This window comes from Panthera uncia, chromosome D2 (genome assembly GCF_023721935.1).
Source record: "Panthera uncia isolate 11264 chromosome D2, Puncia_PCG_1.0, whole genome shotgun sequence".
Taxonomy (NCBI): Eukaryota; Metazoa; Chordata; class Mammalia; order Carnivora; family Felidae; genus Panthera; species Panthera uncia.
The window spans coordinates 72,723,049-72,729,088 of record NC_064818.1 but is presented as its reverse complement, the minus strand read 5'-3'; the positions used below and the strand labels follow the sequence as shown (position 1 = coordinate 72,729,088).

The 6,040-nt window shown below is 50.1% G+C and overlaps 1 protein-coding gene across 1 annotated transcript; it reads left to right on the top strand.

Moving 5' to 3' along the window:
* Positions 1-3,806: 3,806 nt before the first annotated feature.
* PRLHR (prolactin releasing hormone receptor) lies at positions 3,807-5,291 on the top strand. The gene has a single exon (XM_049646653.1). It carries the CDS (start codon positions 3,827-3,829, stop codon positions 4,937-4,939), a length of 1,113 nt encoding a protein of 370 aa, XP_049502610.1. The 5' UTR covers positions 3,807-3,826; the 3' UTR covers positions 4,940-5,291.
* The last annotated feature ends 749 nt before the right edge of the window (positions 5,292-6,040 follow it).

Genomic DNA, 6,040 nt, shown 5'->3' with positions numbered 1-6,040 from the left:
CATAAAGCATAATACCATCTCCTGAAGTTCATGCAGCCCAGAGTTTTGTCTCCTACATGGGGTATGAGCAAGGGACATTTGAGGTGAGCCATAAAGATCTGTTTAACTTAAACATAATAAGGTTAGGGTTGCAATCACATTTGTTAGAGCTTCCTTTAATAAACCACAGTGGGGGAGGGGTTCCTATATTTATTTAATCCCATTTGAATCTACTTGTATTTCCCGTGTGTGCAGGTACATCTGTCATTCATTCAGAGGCAGTAAAGTACAGAAATGGAGGACTTTGGCTCCAGGATCAGGTGCATCTAAGTTGAAGTTCCAGCCTCAATGCTCATTAGTTGTGCCATTACGGTTAGTTACTTAGCCTTGAAGAGCCAGTTTCCTCATCTATAAAATGGGTATACTAGTTTTGAGGTGATCAAATGAGACAATATATGCAGAGTACTTAACCTAGTGCCTGGTATGTGAAAGGCCCTCAACAAACAGTGGCTATTTTTATCTGTTCAATCAAAAGAAACGGGTATTGGGTATCTGCTGGGCTCAGGCATGTTGTAGGTAGCCATAAAGAGTTTATAGTCATGGTTGGTGGAGGCAGGGGGTAAAACACTTTCAAAGGTAGAAAGTAATAAAGGACAGAAAGATCATGAAAGGGAAAAGACTTTCAGGACAGGATAATCTAAGAGTTGGGTCTTGTGGGATATGAAGGATATGGAGGTGAGTGGAGATGAAGCAACCAGCATTCTGAAGAAAGGGAGCAAACCCTGAGAGAATTATTGAACAGGAATGGTGAGAATGTGTTAGCGTCCAGTTAGGCTTGCATATACATAGAGTTGGATAGAGGTGGGAGGCCAGACAAAAAAAAAAAAAAAAAAAAAAGGATCAGAATAGGAATGGGGTGCATGTTGATTGGAAATGCCATGCTAAAGGCTCACCTTCCTTTGATGGGCCATTCAAAGCTTTTAAGGAAGTAGAGGTAATAAAATCCTGTGATTTGCTATCTACTATATGAAGTGTTATTTTTCCTCCAGTTGTCTTACAAAATTGTTTTTTATTGATGATCTCTCAGATTTCTGGAGCACTGTGAATACAGGAAATTCTGAACATTGGTATGGTTTAATTGTGATGTCCTGGCTGAGAGAGAGAGACTAGTCTTAATTCCAGTGAAGACCAGAGAGAATAAAGATTTAAAGTGGGCTATTCTAGTCTACTTTTTTTACCTTGCAAATACCGACAGGACCAAAACTCTTACCAGATTTGATCTGGAATGGGGCAAATGACCAACTCTCTTGTCTGGATGGTGTCCCAATGGTGAACTTCCAAATGCTGACATTTGCATGCAAATGTTGTGAAGGTTGTCTTTTTATTATTTTTTAGTATTATGTGTCAGTGATATCTACCAGAATGATGGCTCTAGTTATGGGGTTTAACTACATCCCAAATCCTTTTTCACCTTCATTACTGCAATTTCCTCTTAAGATACTTTGATGTTTATTTATTTTTGAGAGACAGAGTTTAAGTGGGAAAGGGGCATAGAGTGAGAGGGAGACACAGAATCCAAAGCAGACTCCAGACTCTGAGCTGTCAGCACAGAGCCCGTCGTGGGGCTTGAACTCACAAACTGTGAGATCATGAACCTGAGCTGATAGTCAGATGCTTAACCAATTGAGCCATCCAGGCGCCCTGTCCTCTTAAGATACTTTGAAGCAAAAGAGTGTCTCTGCTCTTGGGTGCATAAACCCCTGTTGGTGATCATGATGAGAAACATTACCAGACAAAGGATTAGACGGGCAGAGACTGCATTTCTGAGTTTTTTTACTCCCCATATCATATTGGCTTTAGCTAAATTGATTACAACTCAGGGAGTGTGGGTTTGGAATAGATACAGTTGCATAAAATTGATTGCTTTTCTTCCGATGTTGACTTTTCCTCCTGTATGAGTGAGTCACTTGAATTTGCAAGGTGTACTAATTTTACTTCTTTCCAGCCTAATGGGGTATCTGCAGCTAGAGGACAAAGGACAAGAGCTTACCAGAAAGGGGACAAAGAGGGGATGAGACAGCTTCAAAGGAGGGAGGTTACAAAGCCTCCTTCTTTGACCCTCTCCCCACTGTGGTCCAGGTTAATTTGCATGTCAATGACGACTTAATACTAGTAAAGGTTTTATGTAACTTTCAAGCTTCTCGAATGTTCATTACTTTTGTTATCCTAGTGGAAATCCTGCAATCACCAGTATTATTTTTAGTCCTAAAATGAGATAAGGAGGCCTGGGGGTGTTTATGTAAGGAGGAAGAGGGTAGGGCCCCAGTTCAGGAACTTGCCTACTTACTGTCCTGGGAGAATCTGGCAGATAGGGGTAAGTCATGGTAGCTGAGAAAGAAAGAGCAAAAAGGGTGAGTAGGGGGGTTGTGGGGGCCAAGTATTGAACTGTGCCTGTGTAGGGTAACTGGCATGAAGGCAGCATTTTCTGACCTAGGGAGGTGAAAGCGTCGTCATTGGCACTAAGTCGGTGACCCATAGCAGGAGCACGTCACCACCTTCCCACCCCCAGAGACCCCAGTTTATCTCCCCCCCCCCCCCTACTGTTCTCGGAGTCGGCAGCCCCGGTCCAGGAAGCAGGCAGCGAGGCTCTTAGAACCAGGCTAGGTCCCTTCTCTGAAAGCGCTGCACCCAGAGAGGGGCGGGAACTCCTTAATTGTCCTCTCCCGGGGCCCCACGCGCCACCCCGCAGCATGCCGCGGGAGCTGTCCGCTGTTCTGAACTCTTGCTCCGGCTTGGCCGGATTCGCGGCTCTCCTGGCGCGCCGCAATCTAAGGGAAGGGCTCAGTGGGTCCCGGGAAGGGCAAAGGCCGGAAGGTCTGCGGCAAGCTCCATCCAGGCTTTAAGTTTTATTTTATTTTTTAATTTTATTTTCAGGCTCTAAAATTTAAATCTCCGCAGGAACCTTCTACCCACTCTAGCCCAGACTCTAAGCAGGATCCAGCTCTTAAGGACCTCTTCACATCCTGTGGTGTTGCTCAATCCCTCACTCCACTTCTTCCCCTGCGCCTTCGCTGTTGAAACTACACCAGGTCGTAGCTCCTGCGAGCCTAGCGCTAGACGCCGCTCCTCTCTCCTCGTCCACTTCACCCTCCTCCAGAGCAGGACTCTCCCCAGGCGCAGCAAGCTCCTGCAGTCAAGATTCTCCCTCGTGCCTCGGACCCAGGTTTGCCGGCCCCTCCTTCCTTTTCTGTTTCCACCCTCTCCACTGTCCTTCTCTCTAGTTGTCTAAGCACCGAGTCGGGTGGTGCGCGCTCCGCCCCCATTTTCCATACAAGGGAGCGCTGGAGGGGGGGCGGGGCGGAGGGGAGGCGCTCCGGGTCCCTCTCAAAAACTGGGAGCCCACTGGGAACTCCTGAATCCGTTCAGCTCCGGCGGAGAAGCGAGAAGCCTGCGTTGCCGTCGTGGGCTGAGGACAGCTAGGGGACAGCCGGGATTCGGCCCCTCCCTCCCCGTAGCGTTTTCCCGCCCGCCCAGCCCCACTCGCCAGGTAGGACCATGCTCCAGGGTCTGACCTGCGTGGACCGCGAAGGCTCTAAATTGAGTAGGAGGCGTTTAAATAATCTGTACATATGTGACCTAGCATAGATTTATTTTTACATAGGGGGGATGACCGCACTTTTGGTTGTTGTTGTTGATTTATTTTGGCCAGTTATTCTACAGGGAGTATTTGGGTAATTGAGGTGGGGGAGGGAGGCACGAATGGTGTAGGAGGGGGTGGATGGACAATGGGAGGGGGTGGATGGACAATGGGAAGTGACAGACTTTGATTCTCTTTGGACAGGTGGCTATGGCCTCACTGCCGACTCAGGGTCCCCCGGTCCCTGACTTAGTTTCTGGGTTGCCACCGGCGGCCTCAACTCCTGCCAACCAGAGCACAGAGGCCTCGGCGGACAATGGGTCGGTGACTGGCCCAGGCGCTCAGGCTGTCACGCCTTTCCAAAGCCTGCAGCTGGTGCATCAGCTGAAAGGGCTGATCGTGCTGCTCTACAGCATCGTGGTGGTCGTGGGGCTGGTGGGCAACTGCCTGCTGGTGTTGGTGATCGCGCGGGTGCGTCGGCTGCACAACGTGACCAACTTCCTCATCGGCAACCTGGCCTTGTCCGACGTGCTCATGTGCACCGCCTGCGTGCCGCTCACGCTGGCCTACGCTTTCGAGCCACGCGGCTGGGTGTTCGGCGGCGGCCTGTGCCACCTTGTCTTCTTCCTGCAGCCCGTCACCGTCTACGTGTCGGTGTTCACTCTCACCACCATCGCGGTGGACCGCTACGTCGTGCTGGTGCACCCGCTGCGCAGGCGCATCTCGCTGCGCCTCAGCGCCTATGCGGTGCTGGCCATCTGGGCGCTGTCCGCGGTGCTGGCGCTGCCGGCCGCCATGCACACGTACCACGTCGAGCTCAAGCCGCACCGTGTGCGCCTCTGCGAGGAATTCTGGGGGTCTCAGGAGCGCCAGCGCCAGCTCTATGCTTGGGGGCTGCTTCTCGTCACCTACCTGCTCCCCCTGCTGGTCATCCTCCTGTCTTACGTCCGGGTGTCGGTGAAGCTACGGAACCGCGTGGTTCCAGGCTGCGTGACCCAGAGCCAGGCCGACTGGGACCGTGCGCGCCGCCGCCGCACCTTCTGTCTGCTGGTGGTGGTCGTGGTGGTGTTCGCCGTGTGCTGGCTGCCGCTGCACGTCTTCAACCTGCTGCGGGACCTCGACCCGCAAGCCATCGACCCTTACGCCTTTGGGTTAGTGCAGCTGCTCTGCCACTGGCTCGCCATGAGCTCGGCTTGCTACAACCCCTTCATTTACGCCTGGCTGCACGACAGCTTCCGTGAGGAGCTGCGCAAGCTCTTGCTTGCCTGGCCCCGCAAGATCGTGCCCCACGGCCAGAGCATGACAGTCAGCGTGGTCATCTGATGCCACTGCACCGGGCCTTGGCTGGGGACCTCCATGTCCACTAGTCTCCGAGGGTGCCCACCTGAGGCCGGACTGGAGAGCTTATCCCCAGCGCCAGAGCAAATCCAATAGGTGACCAAACTTCCAGCCTAGCCCTCTTGTCCAGCTGTCTTGCTTTGTCCTTGTGTCTTTGTAAAATGTTGAGTGGGCTTTGGAGGGAGTCTTGTGCTTTGCTTGAAAGAGGCCAAGGAGAGGTGAGAGGGTTTATTATTTCCTCCCTATGCCCTGAATGCCAAACAAAGCCCTTTCTCCTGGTTCATAACAGTATTTCAGAACCGTGGCTGTCTTCCTCGCTTTCCCTTCTGCTTGCTCAATGGTGAGATGAAGGAACAATGGGGTTGGGATTTCAAATGGCTGCGTTGGGGTTGGTGAGGCTTTTTCCGGTCGCCTTTTAAAAAGGACTCAACTGAGCTAGAATACCTGATGTTGCTTAGTAAGTTTGAACCCATTAATTCCTAGGATTCCAGGGAAGTATGACAAGTCTGTATCTGGGATTTCAGCATTTCCTGAATAAGATCATTACACACCAAAAGGGTTTCACTTTTAATTTCACTTGAATCCATAGCGCAAAAACACTTAGAAACCACCTTTTGATAGCAAGATCTTCTGAAAGGTGGTTTCTAAGTGTTTTCCCTCCTCCTTGTCACCTAACTTCTATCTGAAACTGATAAGATGAATTAGTCAATGAAGAGATAAATAGGGATAAAGAAGAAAAGGTCCAGATCACTTAAGGAGGCATATGACTGAGGACAGACATCTATCTGGGTGTATGTTTGTGTATACACACCCAGTCTTTGCTACAAGGCAGGAACACAGATATTTGATTTTCTGAATACTCAATGTAAACCATGTTCGATAGCATTCTGTAACTGCTCAGTTGCAACAGATCAACAGCTGTCATCTGATTGCTCAGCACCTGCTCTGTGGTGACACACTTGGAACACAATCAACCCAGGATACAAGGATGGGGAGACATTTACTTAAGGCCAGAACAGAAAAATAAACCGCCACCAGACCACCATCAAATACTTAATTCTTTCCAGGGTTAGAGGGACAAGTGAA